Source organism: Paralichthys olivaceus, chromosome 7 (genome assembly GCF_024713975.1).
Source record: "Paralichthys olivaceus isolate ysfri-2021 chromosome 7, ASM2471397v2, whole genome shotgun sequence".
Lineage (NCBI taxonomy): Eukaryota > Metazoa > Chordata > Actinopteri > Pleuronectiformes > Paralichthyidae > Paralichthys > Paralichthys olivaceus.
In genome coordinates, this window is record NC_091099.1 from 6,078,051 (window position 1) to 6,104,606 (window position 26,556).

General features: G+C 43.0%; 1 protein-coding gene across 4 annotated transcripts in view; it reads left to right on the forward strand.

Moving 5' to 3' along the window:
• Positions 1 to 15,991: 15,991 nt before the first annotated feature.
• hipk2 (homeodomain interacting protein kinase 2) overlaps positions 15,992 to 26,556 on the forward strand; it is a 72,629-nt gene continuing 62,064 nt past the window's right edge. For all 4 annotated transcript variants that reach the window (XM_069528015.1, XM_069528016.1, XM_069528017.1 and 1 more), the window contains exon 1: positions 15,992 to 16,353. In XM_069528015.1, coding sequence (XP_069384116.1) covers positions 16,335 to 16,353 — 19 coding nt within the window. In that variant the 5' untranslated portion in view covers positions 15,992 to 16,334. The remainder of the gene's footprint in view (positions 16,354 to 26,556) is intronic.

Here is a 26,556-nt window from a genome sequence, read left to right on the forward strand (position 1 = left end):
AGTGGGAGACAGACGGACCCCTGTGCTGCAGGATGCCACAAGGTGCTCACTTTGAAACGAAGCTTCTTGTCACAGCGAACAAATGTGTGTTGTTTGCACTGTCTGTATTAGCTCAGCCCCGATTCCCTCATCCTGGCTAGTGGTCACACAGTCGCACCACACACACACACACACACACACACACACACACACACACACACACACACACACACACACACACACAATACACAAACACAAGCTTATCACAGAGAGCAGAACACTCCTCTGATTAATAAGCTATGGCACTGCAGAGTCACAAGTCTAAAGAATCCACTCGCACTCACCAAATCTGGTGAATTGCAGGAGGCAATATTCCCCCAAAAATGAACAACAGCGACCAAACAGAGCATTGATCTCACCCCTCGTGAACTGAACATGACTTCAGTCCTGGTAAACTTCTGGGAAACCAGATCAGATGAGACAAGCTTGGCACATCCAGCTGGTGCATGTTGAGTTCCAAAAATCAGCTCACCCGAAAACACCGCCACTGCTCCCAAACCCTTTATTGTCAAAACCCCACTGGGGATAGAGTGAGAATCTCTGCTATTATTCAATTGCCAGCCAAGCATGAATACTAATTGCTTTACCTAAGAAGGGGCCAATCTGCTCGGCATAAAGGACGAGAAGTTGTTCATTACTGTCTTCATTACAGAGACATGTTCTTATACAGTATATGTGCAAGCGTGTGTGTGTGTGTAACCACATAGTTTTACATGTGTGGCATTCCTTGGTGTCACATCATCGGTCGTCTAGTGCAATCAATCAAGAGAACCCATTGTGCCTCACAAAAAGCCAATGAGCTGCATCAATAACTGAGCCTGCACTCCCCACACATGAATATTCTCCTAATGAAACAATCTCTCAGCGCAACACTGGCCCGGAAGTGAGAAAAAAAAATGAAAGCGATTGTGCGGCAACAGGAACGTCCGGACTTTGTCTCTTTCCGTCTCTCAAATATGCGCAGTGACAATGAACAGCACACGGCGGGGAAAGCAAAAGGGAAGAATTGGAAGGAGGAAGGGAACATGCGTGTGTATTGATCAATGTGCTGCTTTTTTGCCTTTTTGTGTGTCAGGCGACGCCGTTAACAAAAGGCTGACTGTAACCCATTCACTCTAACTACCCCCCCTCCACACCCCCATACATGCAACAGCAGAAAGCCATGGGAGAAAATAATGACTGCAATCACTTCCTCAAAACATCACACATGGAGGAATCACAGTAATGTCCTCCCTCAAGCAGCCTTCATTTCCATTAAGACAACATATCACTCCCTGGTCCCTATTAACCCAGGGACCAAGGCCAACCTGAGCGTGCACCAAGGCTGGAAGTCTTTGCACCGAAAAACAGTGTGTTCATCACTCGGGCCTCCCACTATTGCTATTAACTCTTCGCTAAGACCATTATTTAAACGCTGAAAGCAGAGCAAGTAATTTGGAGCAATGCTGTGCCAGCTCCGACGTCTATTCTATAGCCACAGCTGCAGTGTGGAGTCTGGAATCTGTCGAGGGGCCAGTAAGTGACGCTCCATTGAGCCTCCACAAACAATACAAGACAAAAATGAACCACTGAGGCAGGAGAAAGGGGGGAATGTTTTTCCTCTAAAAGAAAGAAGACAGATGACAAAGCACAGTGGAGAGGGAGGAGCGGACAGTGGAGAGGAAGAACAGGAGAAATGAGAGAAAAAATGTAACGCTGGTGATTTATTAAGTCGTGTGTCAGACATATGCACCGAGGAGGCAAATGTGTCATGAGCCTGGTCAGAAAATAGAAAGACGAGCAATATACTGCATTTCTGCCTTCCTATAGCAACACAAAAGACACATGTGACCCTTAATCCATAGCCTTTCCGCTTACTGTGGATCACATGGATCCCCCCTACCTGTGCCATTGCTGATTCTTTTGTTCACAAGCGCACACACACACAAACACAAAACACACACACGTACTTAGCACTGTGCATCCCTTCCCCGCAGAGCACATCATCCACCTCAACAACAACAACAACAGCAATATTTACAGCCAGGCACCCCCTGGGTGGCCTGGGTTTCTTGTCACGCAGCCGACCCTCTCGGTGCACAACAGTGCTGTAGGTGAATACAACGACCGCTGCCAGTCTGAGGCAGAGGACGGCTATTCTGGACTTCAACAGGAAGCGCTACGCTGGTGTGAATCCCACATCTGAGGCACTTCAATCCTCAAGAAACAATAACAGCGGCCTGGCCTTTGACGTCAGTGCCGTCGTAAAGACAGAGACGTGGCTAGAGATTAACAGACAATCTCTGAGGGGGGCAGACCCTCTTCCTGTTGCTATGGAGGCTCTGAGTGCCTCATCTTTTGATGGATGTTGATGTTGTTAGAAAAGAGAAATATTTAGAAAGAGGAATGGTGAGAGACAGGAATAGAGCTAGCTGATAATAGGCTGTTCACCGTCAGGTCAGCTTGTTCTTTATACAGGTTCATTCTAACATTTATTATATCACTTAAAAAGTGTCTGTCGATAAAAGTTATGTCTCAAATCTAAAATAACCTTCTTTCCTGACCACAGTTTCTTGTGGTAGAGAACAGATGTGAAGGAGAAGCCAAGAGTTCGGAAAGGAGAAGAAGAAGTATGAATCTGACTTCACTTACTCTCTGCATTTTTAAATTTATAACGGATGATATGCACAGACTGTACCGTGTAGTGACAAACTCTGTGCTGCAGGCTGTACGTCTACAGACCAAAACAGATGTCACATGTCACGAGAAAACATGTTTTTAGATTATACAGAGGGAATATTTAACCATCAGTTACTCACAGGAGGTAACAACAACAGAAATGTATAAATAATAATAACATGAGAAATACACCTGGAGAAAACCTCATATAACCCTTTCCATAATTGTGGGGGTTGAATGACTTTTACATTTGTATTCAACATGATTCCAGAGTGGACAGATAAATAAATAATAAATCAGGAACTCATATGATCAAGTGAAGATTTCATCAGTTCTGGATTGTGTCAGGAGAATAAAACAGGGTTTTCTTTTTTTATCAACGTGGGTTTGCCTTGGTGCAACTACTTTTCATTTAGAGAATTCACACAGCTCTTACTATGGTGGCTGCTGAAATACTTCCAGGTCATTTCCCTAAGAACCCTCTTTAGCAAAATGGACGATTCCAACACATCCCAGTGTTTTGGGTTGCAGATGGACAGTGGGTGTGGTCTCTCATTTTACACCTGGGCCTGTTATTCCCAGTGAATAAAGGTCAGTCCACCACAGTGGAGGGAGAAGAGGAAACACATTGATATATTTCTCCTTTTACCATCCCACACTCCACACCATCTTTTCTCATGCATCATTAGCAAACATGCTAAGAGTACTGATTTACTGACCAACACATCTCATGCATTTTATTGTGTCCTCTTGTTTGATTGGTTTAAGATAAATGTTTCGTCCATGGCTGTAATTCCTTGTGATTTTGACCGACGTTTTCATGTGAATCTCCCGAAAGCTCCTGAGTTACACTGTGGCTTGAAAAGGATCAAATTTATCAATATAACATTGGCATTTAGTGACCATTACTCATCAAGGAAATTGCAAACTGTGCAGGAAACGTGTGCAGTGATTTGGTCGTGCGATACATACGAGTCGTCCTCCGAGCCCCAATTAAACACTGAGCAGATGCCAGGTCCGCCAGTGACAGCAAACTGCACGTATAAAGTGAAAGGGCAATGGGGCTGCCAAGTCAGCACATATGTCCTCTATCACGGTGATCCACACGTGTGTTGTTTTTGTGTGTGTGTGTGTGAAGGATGGAAGCAGTGGTTCACTTTACGATGCACCGTCTTTTGACACTTTAACAGAAGCTGCTGACTCCCGGCCTCAGTGAGCGGAGAGAAATCCTGATTATTACAGAGGCTGTAAAGTCTGGCAGCTCCTCCTCTTAAGCACAATTACTGCGATGCACATGTGAAGTCCCACATGTTTGCAGGTGTGAAGATATATTACTGGTCTAAACATGAGGGGGACAGACTTGAGCTAAACCACATTTTTTCCCTCTAAAAACTTAACATGATTATCTGTTCAAATATTTAAGATTTTTAAAAATAGCTGCTGCAATAATTAAATTTATTATATTATAATGCATAACAAAAAATAAATAATAAATAATTTATCTATCCGTTTTTTTTTTCTTATCGCCTCCTAAGTGTGCTGGAAAACAACATGTCTAATGCAAAATAAAAGGAATAATTAAAGGAAATACTCAAGGTTCCCCTTTTATTCTAAAGAGATTCTTTGATTTTCAGTGCAGCCGGTCTGTAGCTGTAAAACAACGCAGAATGTTTGCAGACCTGTCTCCTACAATTACTGCTCTGAATTATTGATTTATCTTCAACACTTTAGGTGCAAATGCAGAAAGTACAGTGAAGGTTGTTTGCCACTGGCGCTGCAGGCCCATCCACTTGATGTTTTTATTCTTTGACCATGAATTTAATCTCATTCGAAACACGTGATTTTGTTGCCAGTATAAGAGAACCTATATATAAGGAATATTGAATCCAAAAAACCCCGGTATTTTGTTAAATTTTAAAATATATATTTTATATATGTTATAGACTTTATATACTATGATTTAAAATCAAATTCTTTCCCCCCAAAACATATTTTGCTTTTATTCATTCATTGGACATAAGAGTGAATTTAGTAGAGCACAATAAAGAATAGCCAGTAATCTGCTTTACATTCGGTGCGTGTGTTGTCGAGGGCACACGGAAGAGCAGTGTTGAATTTAGTGCGATTTGGACACGTGATGAATCAATATTGATAAACTTTGAAAACACTGTTGACTGGCGCCCTACAGCAGCGGTGGCTCGGACTCATCAACATAATTGACGTTGTCGAACACGACAACAGCGCTTTCACAACAACGGGAATGATCACAACATTAGCAATGCAAACTGATTCTTCAGCTCGGGGTTCTGCAAGCTCAAGATTCACAAACTTTGAATGATCAGGTGAACTGCTGCAGTTTCAGCAGCTTTCAGAAAAGAAACTGAAACTAGCATCAACACAGGCCGCAGCGAGCAGCCCATTCCAAGCAGGCACTGCACTAGTTTCTGTAAAGATGCACAACTCGATCCTCCTGATCCTTTCTGTCCATTTTACATATGATAGAGAGAGACACAGAGAGGCAGACACAAATAAATATTCTCTAACAAACCTCTCTCCACATCGATAAAACTCTGGTGAACAACAACATTGTGCAACTTCTCACGTCAGCAGTCAGTCAGTTCAGATTTGCGGCCGAATATCTCTGCATGGTCCCGTCGCTGATTTGAATAACTAACTCAGCAGTGATTTATGGACTTAATTCCCCACAGGCAGCATGTAGGGTCAGTTCTAATGAAACACATTGGTGTGGATGTGATCTGAAGAGTGCAGATAACTGCGCCATGTGGAAAGAACATATGGATCGCTGGACTCCTCTCCGACATTCCTGAACAATCTGGACAGGACATTGAGCGTTTTATCACCACCGAGGACTCAGCAGTTTGACTACGGAGGCTGCTTGTTCCCAGCAGGAGAAGCATCCTATGTGGGAAAACAGGAATAGACCTCTCGCAAATTGCTACTGTGAAGTCATGTCTTGTAACTTTATCTTGATCATAGTTGGAGGCACTTTGTCATAGTGTTTCTGATGGATTATGAACTCTAATTTCAACACTGGAATCTTTGTGACTGCTTTGAATCTCACTGCCACTTTTAATGCCGATTATTAACGCCAGTTATTCCCTTAAAAAAAGATCATTATCATCTTTGTCTTTCTGACCCATGAGTCACTCTGTCCATGAGCGAGAGGAGCCGCTCGGATTAGCAAAACAGTTTGAAGCTTGATCGTTGTGAGATCATCTGAGAATATGTCATCAGTTCCACTCGCAACCTTGGAACTCTGAACGGATCCTGCTGTAGTTACTGGAGAGCTCAAGTGATTAACGACCATAAGAACATTTTGTAGGAGTAGAGGAGAGAAGAGGAGTCACAGTACCACGGGGCATTGTATTTCAGACGACATTCATCATGATATCAGCTTCCTTATTATAAGGACTCGATGTGCGGAGACACATATGGCATGCTGGCCAAACCATGCAGTGCCGTGAGCTGTAGAGGCTGCAGCTCCCTTTTCTATTTGCAGAGCAACAAATGCCTGTCTCTCTCGGTCAAACAAACAGGATATGTAGCTTGTTGTATTTGAGGTTATCTGGGTTCCTGTGGTCAGTTGGTTTCTATAAACAGAGCCTTGTACCAGATCTCATTCTGTATAAACCAGGTGACGGTTGCAGCAAAGTATTCCACACTCGTGGTTAAACTTCAGTTGCCTTAAACTGCAAATCTTTTATGTTGCACCAAAGCTGTATGTTAACGTTGATGCAGATTCCAGCAGGTGTCACTCTAACACGTGATGTTGAATAGAGACGTCCCTGCTGCAGCCACCATCTAAACTGCAGGAGGTGGGGTCAGTCAATCAGTCAGTTGTTGCTCTGCCTTCACCACAGATGAGTTCACCAGAGGTTCAACCCTGCCCAGCAGAGGAGTGTGAAACCCAGTCTGTCTGCCACACTCTGGACTGCTGAACCTAAGCCCCCCCGGGGGTAGGACATGTTTTCTCCTTGCTGCTAAAAAATGCCCCAACCTCTGTGTGTATGTGTGTGTTTATACTAAACTGGATTAGCTGAGCATTAAAGCCATTTTGAGATAACGATCATTAACGCTCTTTGATGGCTTTGGCATGAAGACCGTGAGAGCATTCATCTCAAGGAAATGGAAGAGGAGAAACATTCTTTCAGTGGAAGCGAGGGGAAGCTTTTTGATTTCCCAGGGTATGCACAGCATGTGCTATTCAGTATGTTAGACGGGAAAGAAACGGTGGTGCATAGACCAACAGCACTTGAGAAACCACTGACAGCCTGTGTTTCAAGGACACAACCTTTAGTTTGTTTTGCTGAGGAGAAGTTGAATGTGAGGGCGTTTCTTCTGTTTGTTTCTGGACTTCTATGAGTTCTCTGAACCCTGTCATTTCGAATCTTGGCGGCACAACTGCTTTTTATGTATGTTCACATGTTTTGTAGCAAGCAGGTTGCCTCACATCCACAGAAGCTCCGCGAACAGACATGAATTTACATGTTATGGCCACAGTTTCTCTTTCACACTCTACTTCTCTGTGTATGCGCGTGTGCCTGCACATGCAAACATACCCATGTGTATGCACATGGGCTCTCATTAAAATCACAACTACTTGATGAAAAGTATTTTACAGCTGAAAAAGTGCTACATCATGGTGGTCAATGTTCATCCCACAACAGAGGAGCTGAAAACCAGGTGTCTCTTGATCACACACAGAAGGCGGTCTGCTTGCAAATCAGGTTTGTTGCAGCATTAAACAAAAGGGAAGCGCACAGGAGGTGCTGCATGTGCTTCTTCTTTTCTCTTTTTTCAGTTGTCTGATCAATCGTGCCGAGGTAGAATGGAAAACGCTAATTCTGGTTAATGTTTGTTGAAACGTGGTTAAAGACTTTCCCTCGAGGGCTTTGTGTGACATTTGAAAATCCCATCTGGCTTCCAGGTTTGAATTCATTTTCAGGGGTTAAAGCAAGAGCCTTGTACAATAGATACTAGAAACAGATAAACAAACATAAGTGTGTACAGTAAATACGCTTTGTGCACTGGAACAGAAACTCATGAGACAGATGGTGTGTCTGTATGTGATGTCTGCAGTTTTTACTGGCTTGTGTTTGACAGGTGATGGGATGAACCCAGAGCTTGTTGCCTGTTCTTTGGGTCCTGTCCTGTCTCACTTCTGACCCTCACCCTCTTTCCACTGAGTGACAGATACTTGATGAAAACATTTAATGAGTTGCACTATAAAGTATGGTATTTTTGGACATTAAAATTCATGGTCACAAAATGCATCACTGATTCAAGCACTCCAAAGATTTATTCTTGTTTTTCCATAAAGTGCAAGAGATAAATTACATCAAGAAGGCAGAGGCCGACATATCCCGACTTTTAGTCCATCACATGAATGAAAGATGAATGAACAATTCCCACGATGCAGCTCAATAGCATCTTTCATTAGACCTTGCCTGTCTGATAAATGCCCTCATCATTTCAAACTCAATGCCCCAGGTTCATTCCGCAGGATCGCTGTGAAAAAAGTTCAACTCGAACTAAGCTACAACTCTGACTCAGTGTCACCAGTGACCCTAATGACTTCATCAAGGTTATTTTTATAAAGTTTCATCCAGAGCCACAGACGTCATAATACAATTCTTATACTCCCCCGTGATGAGGAAACTGACCTTTACTGTAAAGTGAAATGTCACTTTAATTTGAACAGTGTGAAAGTCAACCCTCAAGCCCCATGATCGCCTAGACGATGTATATGCTTTGGTTTATGTAAAAAGTCCCTTTGATCAGACAGAGAGTAACTGTTGAATTGCACTTTTTAATTTTTAGATGGTGCCATTTTGTGGAATTTCCACTATAGTCCACGTCATTAGTCAATGTTGTGTAACGTAGACTCAGCAGGACGTTTGAACCACTCATCTGTATGTGCAGGAAGTTTTAATGTTGCACAATTTGTGTTTACGAGAACATTTTGTACTGGGTTGTAAAACAAATGAAATGCCTTTGATTATCTTTGATCGTAAAGTTCTGCTGTCTCGCTGGTGACACATAAAATCACTGAGAAAGCACTTAATCTTCCCCATGATCAAGCTGATTTACAGATTAAGATGCAGTATAGCGGTCCTACTTCAAACATCCTTGTTTATGTGATGACTAGAACTGGATAAATGTCATCCACTCAACAAAAATCAGTGATCTCAACTTAGAATCAGGTCACCAGTGCCCCAGATATGATCTCCTCCCCCAGAATCGGCGAAATCCGACACAACCTGTCGACAGAATCATTCTGAGGCTAACATCAGCGGACGTGCTACTGATATAACTATTGTAACCTGTGTTGCCTGCATCCCTCCGACCATATTATCATCCAGACTCGTATAGCCTTTTACTTTTGTTTATTAACAGCTCGTTGACGTTCTACACTCTCCATTTTGTTTACATCTGCTTCCACTTGAGGTCACAAGAGACACGAGATGGTGTGTCGCTGCCTCAGGAGCAATAATCTGAAAAATATCTTGTTGTGTTTGAGGCGTCAATATCTTCTTGTGTTGTGGGTGTGTTTATGAATATATAGAAGAATATCTAAGAAGATTCTCCAGTTGTCTGTGATGCAACCATATTTCAAAATTGGTTTTAAAACTCCTGTTAACCCAGCTTTGGAAAAACAGCTCAGAACAACAAAAGAGCAGCAACCACCTTTAACTGGTCTCAGCTGGTTTTGTAAATCGAGCAGAAGGGTGAAAATATTTTTGCTCAAGTAGAGGCATCACAACAGGGGGAGGCAAAGCTCACAATAACCTGGGGCCCCAAGCTGAGAATTGCCTTGGGCCCCAAGAATTGCTGATTAATTGAGTAAACAGCTATGGCACTTTTTTGTGAGAGCCCCCTAAAATTCTATGACAGGGTATGTACAGGAGACTGCAAAGACACTATGTTCACAAAGCGGCTAACGAATCCTCTAGTTTGTTGTCAAAACCTTTGTTATTTGAGAACACAACATATGAACCTATATGGTATGAACCATGAATTGTTCTCATGCTTCAGGGAGTCGATGTAAGGCCCCCCAGGGCCCCAGAAATCCCTTGAAATGCCCCTGCTCTCACAGAAAATGCCACAAAGATGAAGAACATTTTCACCAACAATGAGAACTCACTGGCCTCGACATGGAATACATTTGGAAATCAATCCCAGCCTCCACGATGGAAATAACCCTTAGTCCCACACAGCCGATCATGTCTCCTGGAACATAATGACGGAGAGAACAGTGGACATGTGTGTGACACAAATAACGGACAGATCGAGACGAGATAAACAGGAAAGAAGCATGTTGTAAAACAAAATGATCCTGTGACAGAACAAAACTGAAAGAGCTGTTTATACTGGATGTGACAACATTTTCACAACTGACTGTAATGATTGTGTGATGACTCAGCTATTATATTCTAAGATTATTAGTCATACCATGTCTAACAAGTGACCTGCTTCCATTGAAATGAAGACAGTAACTGCATCTTTCTCGAAGAGGCTGATTTGTCTCAATGCAGATTAGTTGGTTGGTTTCCAAGGCAACCTTTCAATTATTTGTTCCCGCAGCTTTGTCCGAAGCCTGGTAGAGCTCTCGCCCGTCCCCTCCACTGTGACCCAGGAGACCATGTCCGTCCCTTCCTCTGTAACACCATGTCAGTGATAAACCTCTCAGGAACATCCACAGACCGTCACAGGCTGAGCAGCAGGAGCAAGAACAAGCAGCTCTAAAAATACAAAGGCACACAATGAGACAAGACAGGGCCTTGCATCACGAACATTTGGAGAAACATATATAATATAATGCTGAACACTCAAAAAATAAAATCCAAGAAGAGAGAGGAGCTGTCAGGGGAGCTTTAGATTTTTATAAGGCATGGCAAATTGCTCGGCGGTTGAAAAAACAGAACCGCGTGCATTGGTGCGAGTGAAGCATATGGGATAATCGTTTACAGCCACGGGTTGTAATTTATGCGGCTTGTTTGTTGTAAAAGAAATACCGTAGCTCAATCAAAAATGTGGTCAATGCCAAAATCATTCAGACAAATTTACTGCTGCGACGACAACCACAGGTTTAACACAAAACTGTCTTGTTTTTATTTTCATAGTTTTATATTTTCCTCATTAGTGTCTGTCAGGTATTTATAGGACTTACTCTTATAAAGATGGTTACATCTTTTTGGGGGAATTATAACACTCACTTCTCGCTTCTGTGTCTGCATTTACTTCTTACTTTATCTTGTCCAATGCATCATTTTTTTTATTTTTATGTTTGAGCTCTTATTCATGCATGTTGGGATTTTTCAGACGAGGGTCTGGGTAAAAGAGACTTTCCCATGGAAATATCCATTTAAAAGTCAATGATGTCATCCATGTCAGTGAACCACAAAAGGACCCTGATTCTAATACGTGTGAAGTAATAATTAGACCAGTGGGACTAAACAGTGGAGAGAAGCAGCAACACACACACACACACACACACACACACACACACACATTCTATTTTGGTGCTTTATACAGAGGTAAAGAGCTGGAGCCAATCCCATCTGACATTGGGCGAGAGGCGGGCTACACCCTGGACAGGTCAGTGACTTGGTTTTGCATATAACTAACAACTGAACAAGGACGCAGTGGTTGCTTCTACAGTAAATTAAGTGCAAGTATAAGCAATGGCTGTATAATAATAGAGCTGAGATATATTAAATATTGTGTACATCATTTCATTTCTTTCTCATTTGGTGCTATAAATGTTTTATATGTGTAATTTATTTTCATATTGGGTTTGAACTTCACTTCAGTTTAACTCAGGCCATGTGGTAAAGTGTGTGTGTGTGTGTGTGTGTGTGTGTGTGTGTGTGTGTGTGTGTGTGTGTGTGTGTGTGTGTGTGTGTGTGTGTGTGTGTGTGTGTGTGTCCTCCACCTCTCCAGGCTGTGCTCCATCCTGTGTCGACACAAACAGCTGCATTAATACTCAGTAGAAGTCACTAGAGAGTAAATACACACTGTAAGTCTCTATAATTACACAGGTTTTAGTTCTATCTGCTGAATATGTTCTTTGGTGCTTAATAACAGTTTATAGTCTTTACTCGCCCAAAACAATATGGCCTCATATAACAGAGACTGAAAACAAATCTTAACAGGAGGCTGCTGTTGTTGCAGGTGACCTACAAAAACAGAAAAATGAAAAACCAGGTCTCAAAAAGGTACATCTTAAAGTTTTATACCGTCTCTATTGCTTTGCTATTTGATGTGAACATGATGAACACAAAATTTTCAGTCACACTTTATCACTTTCATTTGTTTTCAGTGATTTAATTAAACCTTGTTATCATTTTTGAAAGTTTTTGGTGGCTTGAGTAAATCCAAAAAACTTCAAAACATATTGAAGAAGGAATTTGTTGGTGGAGGAGGAGGCTCTCAAATATTTTATTTCCCCTGTTATTATCGATCAATTTCAGAAATATAAAAACTCATGTGGGCCTGTAATGCTTTATAAAAAGGAGTAGTAAGTAAAGTACAGATAAATGAACAATGCACTTATTTACAGTATCTAACTAAATGTACTTTCTTATATCCCACAGTTGGTGATCAGTTCTTTTGTGTACATCACACAGTTATTCCTAATATTCTCAAGGGTGTTTTTAGATATTTGTGTTGGGCTGTGGTGCAAAGGTTTCTTCTCACCTCTTGTGAAGAACTGAAGATGGAGTATTAGGACTTAGAACTCTATAAAATAACAATAATCAACATGGAAATGTAAAAACAATTTAAACTCTGTACTTGGATAAATACTCTGTAAACTCAGTTGGTGTAAGTGATATTTGTCGGGGGACCCTTGAGGCCTGGGGCACTCGTATATTTGCACATAATTTCTTGCAGTAACTGGAACATGGGGAACAGGTAGTCCGTTTGGGATAGCTACGCCAAAAGTCAGACTCATATTATAGAAGTCCCTGGTTTCACATAAAACACTTGGTGGGATGCGGAAGGTGAATTTGAACTTTTAATTTATTTCCCAAACTGTTGGGAAATGCCTTCTGCAGAGCTACCTCAGGCTTCCACTTAGGTTCTGAGAGTGAGAGAGCTCTTTCATAGCTGAGAGTCAGGCAAGTTTTTCAGTGAAAACTGTAATTAACCTGTGTTCATGCCTTTTAATCTACAAATATGTGGTTTAAGTAAACTGATCAAATTGGGTAAAGCTGCGCAGCCACTTCTAGGAATATATTAAACTAAGTATTATTGAATGAATGAAAAATCACTGTACGTCATTTTGATCTGAATAACTGGATTGTTTGGAAAATTTGAAGACGAGGGGACGAATGAACTCGCTGCTCCATTTAGTTATTTTTATAATTGGACTGAAAGGCCTCGGGCAACCACAACAAGCACTACATCTATTTGGTCATACACAGTTAATCAGACATTTCTGATCGAATGGGCATGAAACAAGTGAATGATTTAATTCTGTCTTTCATTTCATTTCCATTTTGAAGCTTGCTGTTTGTCCTGAAGGGGGACCCGTATAGCGTGTAAGTGCCCCTATACCACACACACACATTCTATTTATTGCATAATCCCCAGTACACCCCTATACACAACCTGTTGTTCTGTTTATACGGGAATAATAAAGAAAAGATGGACAACACGACACCTTCCCAGAAGTGAAGCCAAATCATCTTGATCATCCCCTAGTGGCTGCCTGGAGTATAGGTCATAAACCCCACCTCCTCCATGTGAACGTGCACAGAACAAACTAAAAAGAAATCATTAAATAATTGTTTGGTTTCTGTCATTTTTATCACATTGATGTTTGTTCAAATGTGCATTTATCCAGTGAATGGGTTTTTTATTGGTAGATGCTATAAAAATGTCATGATTGACATATGAGACTGACTTTTCATTGGCCGAGCACGTGTATCAGCGGGATCTCAATACATCTCCTGGTACGGGCTCAAAATTATTTCATCTGTGCAAAATGGCAGTACTGTGTCTGGGATATTTTGACTTCATTTTTGTTCAATGGGAGGTAGTGGAGACGTGTCGTCCATCTTTAAATACAGTCTTCACCCTCAATGCAACTACTAAAGTTATTAATGTTTTTAAAATAAGTATTTGACTATCTAAAAAATGCATGAATTCAGAAATACGTTATTCAACCTTTTCCTTATATATTTGTCCTCTTACAATGTTCTCATTGACAAACTATAATATCCCTTTTAGAGTATCATATAAAGACACTGTAATACATTTTAACCAGTTATATTAATTATAATTAAGGACCAAAACCTGTGGTGTGTCTTATACTGTATACTCTGTATATTCTTAACATTGAATAGGCTCCCACATGTTGTTATGTTATACATAGCATAGAACAGGCTCCTCAGTGATGAACCTACAGTAAATCCCTTCAGGGAACATTCTGATGTTTTTTAAGGAAGTAGCATGAATAAGCAATGTACTGCTGATGGGAGTATTACTACTACTAGTACACTTTGTGTTTTAAAGCAAAACAAATGTTCGTCTGCTCACGCTGCGGCTCTGTGAGGCCCAGTTCAGAGCCTGTCCTGCAGTTACATCATCACATCACCATCACACAGTGGTCGGCTCCAGCCTATATGATGCAGGCTCCAGGCCCTATGACATTAAACTCAATGAGTAATTGCATAACTCTGCAAAGCTGCATGCCTCAAAGAACACGTCCTGCAGAAGATAAATCATTAATCATTGTTTTTGACTTGGTGTAAAAGTTATATCATCAATGCATTTTACTACTTTTTTTTCTCTCTCTCTCTTTACCTGCATTGCTGCAAATGTGCTTCCAGATTATACTTGGTAGGCTGTGTAATGAAACTGCTGTGCTCCAAAGCCCTGCTGTATTAACAGACGCCCACATACCGGCTTGTTTAATTTAGAGGTTGCTGTGCATGTTGCTGTGAGTGCAGTTTAGGGTCGCTGGTAAATGACAGATTACTCACATTTGTGTGAGCTCGTGTGTAATCCGATTCCGCTCCACTTCATTCTGTGCAAATCTCATGTCGTCATACTGTAGCCTACAGTAGGAGCGCTCAGGCAGGAGCAGTCACACGCAGATAGCATCCGACGCAGATGCACTTTGCACGGCTGCTGTTTCACGGCCTCAGGTCAGATCGTGTCCAAGTAGTGACACAGAAACGTTCCTGAATTCATCCTTAGATCGTGCAGACATGGACAGTTACATCCTGCTGCCTCCAAATACTCACACTGCACATGTAGTTCTCTACAGTAGCTCTGGTGTGATTGAGTCACAATCATTCTTCATCAATCAGGTTGAAGAAACATCTTTGTGTTAGCACAATAACACATATAAGATATCTGAACATTATGGGAAAAGTTATTTGTACTCATATTTGTCATTATTTTAGATAATGGAACAGACATTACTTTATTAAATATAAGCCAATTGACACAATTGTTATGAATTAATTATCTTATGTAACTAAACAACATCAGATTCATGACTTTTCAATTAATTTAGTGTGCACTCCACAAACATAAGAGCAAATTTAGAAGTGAATCTTTCTTTCTTTGTGCAAAGTGCTTATCTTGTTTCTCGTACTTTTCTTGCACTGTAGTATGCATGTGCAAGATTTTCAAATGTTTTGTCATATACTTAAAAACAGTGCAGACATTTTTGTCTTAGCAGAAATACATTATAGTGGCAATAAAATAATGATGGCAAAAAAACCATGCACAATTAAACCTGGTTAAAAAAATATATTTATGAAATTATTTTAAAATAAATGGTAATTATTATGATATTATGGTTATTGTTATGATGATGATGAGTTGGGGTAGTATTTAAGTATCATTATTACTATTGTGTTATTATTATTATTATTATTAGTAGTAGTAGTAGTAGTGATGGTGGTGGTTGTAGTATTTAGGTACTATTATTATTGGTAGTAGCTGTTGTTGTTGTTGTAGTAGTATATCAGTAGTAGTAGTAGTTGTAGCAGCTGTAGTAGTATTCTCTACTTTTTATTTGATTATTATCATAATGAGGATTATTATATTAATTATTATTATTTTTGATTGTTATTGTTATTATTATTATGATGATGATGATGATGTCTGTCCTGGGTGATGATGATGCACCCTCCTCCTCCTCCTCCCCCTCCTCCTCCCCCTCCATCCATCGACTCCATCGTGGCTCGACTGGTTGACATCGCACTAAACTCGCTGCGCTCCGGAGCCACTGCAACTTTTGCAGAGACTCCTCACTGACTCCACAGACATGTCGCACACTAGCTGAAGTAAACCTGTCATCGTGGCTCCTCAGCCTCCAGGATCTCACACACACACACACAGACACACACACACACACACTGGAGAGGACCTGAATCTTCTTTTTCATTTTTCTGTCAGCTCCTCTTCTTCTTCTTCTTCTTCTGGTCGTCGGGACGTGGACGTGTGGATATGAATTATGAGCCGTTTCCTCACTAATGAACCGGGCCAGTGATGCAGGAGACCACGGCGCTGTTTCAAGATGGCAGATTTTTATTGAGTTTTGAGCAGAGACCTCGCTTTATTTTTTGCCATGTATAACAGAAACCCTTGCACCGATGGCCCCTGTATACGAAGGTAAGACGCTTCGAAGACCTGCTGTTTTCATCCCCTCTTTCCTCCTGCTCTCTCTCTGTGCGTCAGGCTCCGAAGCGATACAGTACCCGTGTGATACGACTCAGCTGCGGCACCTTCTCCTCTTTAAACCCCTGCAACACACAGGAAACATGATCTTTTATATCAATCCTCCACATGTGTGCTGTCAGCTTCCCCCCGCAGCTGCGTGCGTCTGGATCGCTGTGCCAGTCTGGAGCCGTGCGCGTTAAAACAGCGCAATTGTAACCCCCCCCCCCCCCGGATAATAAGGTCAAAGACGAGGCTGGGTTTAAGAAACACACTGATCAACACACACGAACACACACACACCTGTACAATGTTTGGTCCTGGTGGAAATTACGGCTCAGCTCGAAGGAGAAGAGCGAGAGGGATTGAAAGAAGGTCGGAGACCGATCGGTCGGAGTCTCGGCTCTATTCACTCTCATTCTTCTATCTCCTGTTATTTCACAGCAGAATTAGCCCGGGCTGACTTTGCATGTATCACTTCATTGTTTGCATTGATTCCCGTGTTTATTATTATTCCTCTTCCGGGAAGACAGTGCAGAGAGAGGCTACAGCACATTCGCTATCGCTGCAGCATTGTGCCTGTGACTAATCCAATTGAGAGAATACCTCCTCTATTGCAAATTGTTTGCTGTTGTATATATTTTTATGCTCTAACAGCAACACACACACACACACACACACACACACACACACACACACATATATATATATATATATATATATATATATATATATATATATATATATATATATATATATATATATATATACACAATGCGTTCCCTTTGGATTGTCGCTGCAAGGTGCCTCATAATGTACAACAATGCAGGCGGCCCATTATAATCCGTGCATGATCGAGGTCTGTCAATACTCCAACTGCAACTACACAAAAAAAAATCAGCTATAGGGGGAATACTGTGATTGCACATGTGCATTAGTGATCAATACCTTGCAGTTGCATGCTACATCTTTGTATTCTCATCCAGCTGCAGTCTGTAGTAATGTATCATTCAGAAGTAGCCTACTGTACCCTGTGGAGATGCTCTCCTGACATACATTAAGACACATGGGCTTAACTGTTTGTATAGTATACAAATGGTTTGCATGCTGACCACGTCTAAACCAGTGTATGGTCTAAACCTGCTTTGCAAACTGAAATGCAGCACAAAGTAAACGCTGACCCCTCACGTTTTCCAATATTTATTTTTCTGAGCAGCCTCATGTATAACATCTTCTTCTCTACTCTGTACTCCCTCTGCTGGTGTCAAAGGGAACCCCTTCTTTCTCTATTCAGAATCACCACTTAGAAAGAGGCGCTGAGAAGTTTAAAAGTGACATTATAGGAATATCAACAGCAGAAGTGGCAAATTGAGGTTGCATAATGGCATACTATAGAATCTACAGAATCAAGATGGCAGCAAACTCTTTACAAAGTGCCCGTATACGACCCTGTAGGAATATTGGAGTGGGTTTTTTTTTTTTTTTATCAGGGGTGTCGTGGCTTAGAGGCATATGCACGAGACAGTGCCGCTGCCACATGAAAAAGAAAGTTGAAATGAGACTCCTATGCAAAAGGTAATTAGTGTAAATTACATTCCCCGGCTTTTCCCTTCACCGCGGAGAGGAGGAGAAGAGAAGAGAAAGAGGCGGCGGGGGAAATTAATTACCTTGCCTGTCCTCCTCACTGTTGGAGAGGCCTGTTTTGTAGAGCAGCCATGGAAATGACCATCGTCCTCAATGGAAAAATAGGTTTGAGGTGAAGGGGGGTTCCTTCGTGCAGAATGAGACCAGCTATTATGGTGATTACTCTCCCTTGGCTACAGGACAACTAATAATGTAAATCTATATGATTGTCTACTTCCTCAGTTGAAAGCTGTTATTATGTGCCGGAGAACGTGAATTTGCATTCATAATTATTTATCCAGAGTTACTTGAAACACTGAGGTTTCATTTCGCTTCAGTTTCTGTCATTTTTCTTCTGGTTCTTCCTTTTTTTTTGTATTTACCTTTGGTGCTTCTTGGCCCAGACAGAGGGCCATCAGGCAGACCTGCTGGCAGGCTGGGCAGCAGTCTGATCACCCTGGGAGCCTGTTCTCATAACCCAACCTGACACCTTGATGGATGTCTGATGAACGGAGTAGGTCCAGCAGCCCCCAGCTGTGGAAAAGCTAATATTCAGACACTGTCAAACCCTGCCTGTCTGCCTGCCCACTCGCTCTCAGGCTGGAGTTATGGGTGCTGTGGTGTGCTCATGCATGCATGTGAGCCAGTACACACATGTGCCATCACACATTTGTAGAGCAGGCCTTAGAGGGGACCAGACAGCTGCACAAATGGGCAGGAAGGCAACTTCATTTGCAGATGCCCCTCAGAGGTCAACCAGGACTATTCCAGAGAGGATTCATCCATTCCTGCCTGGAAAAATAGACAGTGAGTGTGACTCAGAAGCTGATGATGGTGGTGGTGGTGACGGGCGCTGCAGCATCACAGGGAGATTAATGCTTCATCCATCCACACGGCCATTATGAGTTAATGCGACTTTAAATCACCTTGTTGTTTCCAGGTATGAGGAAAGCACTCTGTCCTTGTTTAGGGGAAGTGACTCCTCTGACGACTGAGGGGAAGACAGAAGGACAGAAAGACTGAGACTTTCTCAGAAACTGCCCTGAAACTCCCTGTGTCTCACCGCCCTCCCCTCACGCTTGTTTGGCGCTGCTTGATTGATATCTTCCTCACAGGCCATGACCCAGGCTTAGAGTCCAAGGTTGCAGCTTTTTAAACTTTGATTAGAATTGCAGGAAGAACCCCGGGGGCCACAGCAGGGCTACACCCGGTGGCAGAGTCAGGGGAGCCGTGTAGGGTCTCTCTCTTCCTGACTGTTATGACAAGCAGCATGTTCAGCTCCTCACTGTCCACGATGGTGAGGAGGATGGGTGGATGGATAAACAGCCGCTAAGAGAGGAAGTGTTGGCTAAATAGCTCACAGGAAGAACAGGGTTCACTCCACAAATCCTCGTGGGTGACATCGTTAATGTTTATTTCTTACTTTCACTCAGTGTGAGGTTTGATCTGTTTGTTGACTCGACGCGTCAACCTCATGACTCGTTAGGACGGCGGTTTGCTCAGAAAAAGGTAATGAAAATGGATAAGCTGTCTTTACAAGTATCGCCTTTGCATTATTCAAAGCTTCCCATCTGAAAAAAAGAAGAAAGTGAAATCCAGTGTTGGGGAATTCTTCGTGCTATTGATTTGTCGAAGCATTTAGTGGAGAAAGCCGAGGCTTTGGAGGGAGATAGAATGTGAGTTTTGTGTGAGATGAGGTGTGTGTGTGTGCAGCAGCTCTCCTCCGCAGAAGACAGGAATATGTGAACTCTCTGATGTGCTGAAATAGTTCACAGGTGTGATCTGAGGATTTTGGAAGCAGATGGGGAGGGGTGGAGCGGAGAGGGAGGGGAGCGTCAGCCTGAACTGAAATGACAGGTTAGCAGAGGCCAGTCCTGACACAGGAGGCCCGGCCTTGAATACAATACTCCGGCTACTTCAACAGGCTCAACTTTTCATATACGGTTTCCAGCAAATTTCTCCAGAGTCAAACCGGCTGCAGCGCTACAGCACATCATTCTTCTGACTCCTTCCTTTTTCTTCAGTGGAGGAAATTCAATTGAGGATGCAAGGGGACGTTGCAGATCTAATTTTCTCCCGTTTCAGTGCTTCTGCCATATGTTTCAGAGCTCACTTGGAAACCGCTCTGAAAGGCCGGCTCTGAGGTCCTTGAAGCGAGAGACCACATCAGTTGCTGACATTAGCTGGTTTTTAGTTAAGGGAAAACGAGGAGGGGGAAGGAGCCTCAACTTTGACGACTGCTTACACACGGCAGTTCCGTGTTGGTTGTCATGCATGTGTGAAGGCCCTTTATTTTCTCCCTCCTTCGCTGTTGTTTCACACTGCGTTTGGTGTCGTCTTGTGTGGAACAGCTGCCTCCGGCTCTGACCAGCAGTGAAACAACTCCAGGCTCTGTTAGAGGAAGGCTTTAGCTGGATTTGGTATGGGGGTTATAGACTGTGCAAAAATAAAGATATGTGCATTTAAACTGGAAGCAGTTTAAATGGCTGTGGGCATCACTCCATTGAACTCAATCAATGCAGAGTGTTTTGGGCCATTTTCAGACATGAATTTTAGAGAATCGGGTCTGGTCTTTCTTCAGAGTTTACCTTTCACACTTTAACAACACAGTAGGAGATTCTCCGGTCAGTCACAACAGCACAGAAATCTCTGGAGCGTTCAGGCGAGGGATGGCGGAGCATGCAGAAGCAGGATATCACGTTTTTATTTACAGCACACACAAACGTCGGCCCTTATCACCAAACATTCTCTAACTCATTGTCTTTCCAACTTTTACGTCTTCGCCTGTCTCGTCTCATTTCTTTTTCATCCTGAGACATCACGTGTTAGAAACGTCAACAACATTCACTTGCTCGTTGTGAATCCTCCTCCTGATCTGCTGTGTTCTCACATGGGCTCATTTGGACATTATCCAGAGTTTTTACTACCTGGGCTGGTAGAAAATCCGAGGCCTCTGACTCAGACGTTTGTGTTTTCACATACAGCCCCTGAGAACGTCAGGAGATTACTTAGAGTTCGGTGCATGTCTGAAAGCAGCTTCACTGATTGAAACGCTGAATATATAATTTGTTTTCTAAAAGGACTTTCAGCTCTTTCTGGCTCTTAGTGGGGTGACACATTACACAGAAAAGAGTTCACCTAGCATGTGAATGTGAGAGAAAAAAAAGAGGATCTCCTCTCATGAGTAGAGTAATAGAGTAACCTCTCGACAGCGAGGATGATAGCAGCATCTGTTAAAAGAATGCTGTGAATCTTTGCACCTTCTGACACGTCCATTGCTTTGAGCCACGGTTCAAACAAAGGTTCACATTTTACTTTACTTCCACACAGCGCAGAGATAATAAGGCCTTTTGTTAACTCGGGCCTGTTAAGCAATAATTACACAGGGATTCCTGGAGCATAAAGGGCACTTTATATGCTGAGGGCGTCAATTCATGTTTTTTTATTTTTATATGTGAATAATATTGCACAGTGCTGCGTGAGCATAATCTGCATTTTGCTCACATGCCATATATTCCATGCTCACTTTGCTATCTCATCATCCGCCAGTGACCCCCACCGATTCCCACCCCCCCATGCATGCGCTTCCCTGCCCCACCCCCACATCTATCGCTTATCTGTCCTTCCATCCTGCTCTGTTTGTTGATAAGCCGAGAGGCCATTGGCCGGCACACATGGTGCCCATGTGACACTTCTGCAACAGCCTGATGGCCAGATTGGAAGCCCCCACATATGTGTGTGTGTGTGTGTGTGTGTGCCTGTCTGTATGTGTAATTGGAGGATGGTCTGAGAAGAGGTCTGGCTACTGTAGCTTTTTTGTTCTCCCTAATCATGACCCCCCCCACCCACCCAAACCCTTTCAGGCTCTCCACGGCTTCCCGCTCCACTCAGTCCCCCCCCCCCCGCCAGGTTTGTCTTATTGCCTCGTCCCGTCACTAACCCCCCGAAACCCAAACCACTGGCTTGTTTTTGGTGCACATTGTCCCAGGTCTTAATCCTATTGTTTGTGATAATGTTCCCCGCCATACCCGTCCGTTTGACATCGCACTCTCTGGAAGAGAGCTGGCAATGTGGGCCGTATTTATCACCGGCTTGTTTGGCCTTTGAACTTTACGCCTCAGGTAGCATATGCACGCACAAAGCTCATAAAAAAAGTTGAACAAAGCATCAGATGTGATACAAAGACAACAGATGATGTGAGGCGCTGCTGCTGGATGGTCGAGGGCAACTACCACACTTCACAGCCACTTTCGTTGAACAAAAGATTCTAACCGTCTTTTCACATTAGGCAAAGCGTGTATTGAAAAATGGTTTGCAGTTTTTAATCAAGCCTTTCATAACCTCCACGTTTCCCCTCCGCTTCTGAGGGAAAAAGACAGGTTAGGAGCTTGAGGGCTAAGTGTTTACAGACAAATATTAAAATGAGCAGTGAGCTGAATTACACAGTAAGATTAGGGCACTGAGGTATGTGCAGACACGGCTATTGGCTCCACCATGCACTGCCAGCCAGTGTGGACCAAGTAGCTCTGCCAGCCCCATCACCACTCCTGGCTCCGTCCCCTCTTGGTCATGGAAGGGAAGTGGAGCGATGGACGGCTGCTGGCGGCCCCTTCACAGATGGCTGCAGGTACAGCTCCACGCTTGGCTGATAACCAAGAACTTCAAAGCTCAGACGAGCACTCAAGCCCATTTCTGTCCAGAGCCGGGAGGCAAAAGGCACAGAACAGAGAAAGGAGGCAGGAATAGACCAGGACTATAGGTTAGTCAAAAGAGTCAACAGGCATGGAAATGAGCAGCTTTGGCCCTTTCCCTCTTCCTCACTGGACATTTTCTATCTCACAGTTTTCTAAATCTTTTGGCGTTCTTCTTCACCGGCTGCGTCTTTCTATTCTTTTACCTCAGGGATGAATTATCCCTTCGCCTACCTGAAACAGAAATAAAATGTGACGGTCAGTGTTGAAAGTGGTCCCTTCCCTCTCAAGCGATGTTGTTTTCTACTTAATTTGCTTCGGATCATTGTTTCTCTGAGGAATTCTGTATCTCCCCCCCCCCCCCCCCCCCCCCCCCCCCCACAAATGTTTCAGTAAACCAAGACGTTTACACATCAAAAGGAGCAGGAGGAGGTGGAAGTGACGAAGCGTGATGACAGAAATAGATAGAGGTGATAAGAATCTCTCAGAGGTCTGGAGAGTTAGAGTCATTAAATGTGATATCATTGTCTCCGCAGCTATTTAATATTCTCATATAAAGAGAAAATTATTTCTTTGTCTGTACTTAAAAAAATGGTTTCAAATTTTGAAAAGTGTCCACACAGATGTCATACTGCTGCATTAACGAATCTAAACTCTTATTTCCAACAATAGAAAGGAATAAAAATTAAAGTGTTGATATGTGGACCTTTATATGTTGATATTTATATCTATATCTATATATCCCTATAAACATTGCTTGTCTGAAAATGAGTATAGGAAGCATCTCATTCAGTTAATGATTCTTTTAATGGCACCTTCAGACAGCTTTGACAAAGTGTATATTAAGGTTAACATTCCCATTCTTTTATTCTGAAACCTCTAATGAGTGTATTATTTTGGTAGATTCTTAGTGTTGTCATGCAGAAGAACTTTGTGGTTAAAAACAGAAGTAATCGTGATATTTATTGCTGGAAATGTTCCTCATGTGTCTCTCTGCATTCACGGTAAACGCATTAAACAGAATTCAGCAAGAGTAATGGCTCTACCTGTTTATATTTCTGGGCCTTAAACGCATTGCAGCATTAAGCATTAAAAAAAAAAAAAAAGCAGGGCTGTGCACCTTTTGGATCCACTCCTCACTTCAAAGCCTCAGGCACATCATGGCCAGGCAGCAGCGCTCTCTGGCATCCTTTTGAACTGACCCCTCCATTCAGCCTGAGAGACGGCGAGGGAGAGGCAGAATGGCGGTGAGACGGGGGAATGACAGAGATTGCAAAAGTAAAGCAGGAACAAGCGGGGGGGAGGCAGTGAAGCCAGGGTGGAGGGGTGGAGAGATGAATGACTTCTTCTGGAGGCCCATGGGCCTCAGGGGCACTGCCAGAGGTCAGGGAGGTGCTTGTGTATGTGTGGGTGGTGGGAGGATAGTTTTTGGAGGGGGGGGGGGGCACTGCTTTGAGAGGGCTTTCGAAGGTGGCAGCGGTGGCGGTGTTATTGGGGGTGGTGTAGATCTCACCCCTCACCTCCTTCAACCTGTCTCATCTCTTACATCGGGGATCGGCGGTGTTTCGGTGAGGCGCCCGTCTCCTTGGCTTCCTCCTGCCTCCAGCCCGGAGGCTGCTATCACACACAAACATGCTCCCTGCCTCCCCGCCATCACTTTGAGAGAAGCTGGCTCAGAAAAGAAGGCCAAAAGTTGACCTTTAGCGATGAGGACCTGTTCCTTTTCCTTCGCTGCTCTGGAGCAGTCCAGGCCGGGCCGGTTGTTTGTACCTCATTGGTGATACAGACAGTGCCAGTTCTGCACTTACAGATACGGGGCATTAATCTCAGTAACATGGAACTCATTGAAATTCCATTTTAATAGTCTGCATACAACACATCACCTCAACAGACTGTTAGAATTTATATCTTTATTCACAGTAAATCATGTTATTCTAGTTTTTTTGTTTATACCACATCAAATGGCCCTTATCATTGAAAACTCTCCAATCTCCTCCTCTTAGAATCCTCTTAGAAACGTCATCTCGCTGTGAATTTTCAGGACATTTTCCTGCTGTATTGTCACATGGGCTCACCTTGACTTTTTCTGGACATTTTACTGGCGAAGTGACAGAAAATTGGAAATTTCCCTGGAACAACTGACTCGGGGTTCTCACAAACAGCCCCTCTGGAAAACTACAGGAAAATGTCCGGAGTGCAGTTTAGGATCACAGCTCATCTTTTCCTTCCGTTTTAAAAATTCCCTGCTGAACTTGGAGTTCAGAAACATCACACTAAAATTAAATAATTGGATCTTATTTGGTAAAACCCACAGCTGTTATTCTCAGTTTGAAGGTGTTTACCTCTTCTGTGAGCCAGTCCAAACGTGTACAGTTCCCATGCTGGGGCCACTCAGTGTGTGGGTGTTAAATTGATGTTCAGAATGAACATATCCTGTCTCGTTTTGGCTCCTATTTGTGACTGAGGACACTGTAAATATAATCAGCTGCAGCCATGATTTTCACACTGAATCCAATGCACAGAGCTGAGTTGGCTGTACCCATATTTATTACCTCAGCTCAGTGGCCTGAAGGACTCCGCAGCCGTGTTTATGACACACTGTCAGTTGGATTAAGGAAACATACAGTACAGCCTTTCTAAATTTGTATGTGAGCACATGTTTGTGTGCTCGCGATAATCTTTTAAAAGCTGTTTGAATATATAGCGCGGCGGTGGGCCTGCTCAGTTTGTCAAAGGGAGCACGGACAGAATGAGGGAGGCTATAAAAGGAGCGAGGGTTAAAAAAGAAGGAGATGAAGGAGTGATTAAAACTATTTATTGAACATGCACATGGATGAGTCATCTGCAATATGAATGCAGGAGTTCAGGTTGAGGCATTTTTGTGGGAGAGAGAAAAAAAAGGCAGCAGTGGTTTAAATTAGTCTGATCTATGGCTGTGATAGGCCCAGAGCAGCAGAACACACCCCCTGAAATATCACACTCCCCTGTCACCTGGGCAGGCATGTGCACCATCCCCAGCTTTTGATAGTGAGGAGAGAGGAACACACACAGGGCAGATGGAAGCAGAAGACCGGCCACATGTGGGATCATGAAGAGCCTGGAGATTAATAGAAGTTTGTCTGTTGCTGTTTGTCGTCCTCGAGCCATTGAGCCGTGCACCAGCATCGTCACTTATCATCCTCAGACACACTGACTGGCTCGTCGGTCAGAAACACCCTGTGCCACCACAGATTCAAACTTGCAAACAATAGTTTTGTTTCACTTTTTGTGCATAAGACAAAACAAGAACAACAGAATACATTTTAAATATCTCCTAGCAACTCATACTTTTTTATTTGTTTAATATGTTTTGAAAATATAGGAAGTGATGGCTTGTCCTGCCTGTGATTGGTCCTTGGCTGCATGGTCAGGTTGGACTGGTTCCCCTGTTGATGGGGTTCCTGGCTGGGTTTGAAGGGGTGGAGCTTTGGATAAATCCCTCTGGGTGTGTGTGTTTTGGACCGGTGGCTCTGTGCATGTTTTTACTACATTGCTAAGATGCTAGAGCTCTCAGAAATAGTTGAGGAAGTCCTGCAAAGCAGCAGCGCTCACAAAGTTACACCCACATAAACACACACACACACGAGAGGCTGCTGTACTTGCGTGTCTGTGCGGTTACTTCTCACATCCAGTGCTTGTGATGTTTGTGTGCATCTTTGATCAAGGTGAGCGTGTTGAGCGAGGCCGGCACGATTCCAGCTGTCCCTGTCGGATATTATTATATGCATCATATGCAGCAGCAGACTTTGACCCCAGAGTTCAGGAACACACCCAAACCCAATGCTTTGTAGTCTGTTCCATGGGA